The sequence below is a fragment of the Psammomys obesus genome, unplaced genomic scaffold (genome assembly GCF_907164565.1).
Source record: "Psammomys obesus unplaced genomic scaffold, mPsaObe1.curated_primary_1811, whole genome shotgun sequence".
NCBI lineage: Eukaryota > Metazoa > Chordata > Mammalia > Rodentia > Muridae > Psammomys > Psammomys obesus.
Window position 1 is genome coordinate 212,685 of NW_026585626.1, and position 1,713 is coordinate 214,397.

Below are 1,713 nucleotides of genomic sequence, written 5' to 3' on the forward strand. Positions count from 1 at the left end.
TATATATATATATATATATATATATATATATATATATATATATATATTTGGATCTTGAGGTAGCACTATTCCTAATTTTCTGAGAAAGCACCAGATTGATTTCCAAGTCGTTGTACATATTTACATTCCCACCAGCAATGGAATATTATTTCCCTTTCTCCACTTCCTCTCCAGCATGTGTTCTTACTTGAGTTTTTGAAGAGACAGGAGTTCCACAAAGAGAGCAACAGAACCAAAACATCTGAAAACAGGAATCTTTTCTGAGACTAATACTGCAACCAAGGACCATGGAGATAGCCTGGAACCTTTGTGCAGATGTAACCCATGACAGCTCAGTCTCCAAATGGGCTCACTAGTAAGGGGGAAAGGGGAGGTCTCTGACATGAACTCAGTGGCTGGCTCTTTGATTACTTCCTCATGAGGGGGGAGTACCCTTGCCAGTCCACAGAGGAAGACAATGTAGCCAGTCCTGATGAGAACTGATAGGGTAGGGTCAGATGGAAGAGGAAGAAGACCTCCCCTACAGTGGACTTGGGAAGGGGCTTGAGAGGAGATGAGGGCTGGGGAGTGGGAATAGGAGGGGATGAGGAAGGGAGCTATAGCTGGGATATAAAGTAAAAAACTGTAATCAATAAAAAATAAATTAATTTAAAAAATAGAACCTGAATCGTTATTCCATACTTCCTTTCTGAAGATGGGAAGATAGCCCTGTGCAGAAAGACCCTAGAAAATTTTGAGCCTTTGCAGGTACACATCAGGGAGATCAGTCAGGTCCTTTAACTCATGGATTCCACCAATTATAAGCAAAGTGGCCACAATGAAACTGCAGCGATTCCACATCTCTACTCTTCCCTTACTCTGTTAGTAAATTTTTCAGTTGCTTTGCCATATATTCCGTCAAATATGTATTGTTTACCTCTGTGTCCCATGCAGTGCTTAATTAAACCAGGACTCTTTGCTTAGTTTCCGCAATGAATTCTTTACCAGCAATGTTATTTCTCACAACTCTGCTGCTGCCATCAATGTTCACTGAAGGAAGAGTAAGTTTTCCATAGATATTTATCTCAGATCTTCCTGAGTACTTTGTAAAATGGTACACTAAATAAGAATACAAACATTCTGATGGGATGGTGGGTTACAATATTCTCATTAGGTGTCTTGGAGCAGTTAACAAGGCTATGGATATAGGGAGTAGCATTGTGCCCTCTACTACTGGCAGTAAAAGTACCCACTGGTTACATATGGGAACTGGACACTTGGAAAAGGAGATGTGCTACATATACATGACACTGACCACATATCAAAAAAGAAAAAAACACATTAAGGGGCTTGAGATATGTGTCAGTGAGTAAAGCATTAAAAGTTGAATTCAAATATAATGCTTGTCTTCATTGCAACCTTACTGCTGCGAAATGTGAGGCAGGGTTAGAAGAACCCAGGAGCAAACTAAAGACCTTGTTTCAGACAAAGTTGAATATGAAAAACCACAGCCAAATTATCTGCTAACTTCTATAGCATGTGAAGTTAGAGATAAATAAGTCCTCCTTTCTCTGTACCAAATATATGTTTCCTAATCAAGTTTGATGCTGTACTATTCATTCACAATGAACTTATTTTATGACCCTTTTAGCTATCATTTATTTATTTATTTATTTATTTATTTATTTAGATAGATAGATAGATAGATAGATAGATAGATAGATAGATAGATAG

The 1,713-nt window shown here is 38.2% G+C and overlaps 1 protein-coding gene across 1 annotated transcript in view; it reads left to right on the forward strand.

The window, feature by feature from the left end:
• The first annotated feature begins 959 nt into the window (after nucleotides 1-959).
• The window catches only part of LOC129682290 (exocrine gland-secreted peptide 1-like), a 3,772-nt gene continuing 3,018 nt past the window's right edge, over nucleotides 960-1,713 (forward strand). Inside the window, exon 1 of the mRNA XM_055614539.1 lies at nucleotides 960-1,040. Within this exon, the coding sequence (XP_055470514.1) occupies nucleotides 972-1,040 (69 nt within the window). The 5' untranslated portion in view covers nucleotides 960-971. The remainder of the gene's footprint in view (nucleotides 1,041-1,713) is intronic.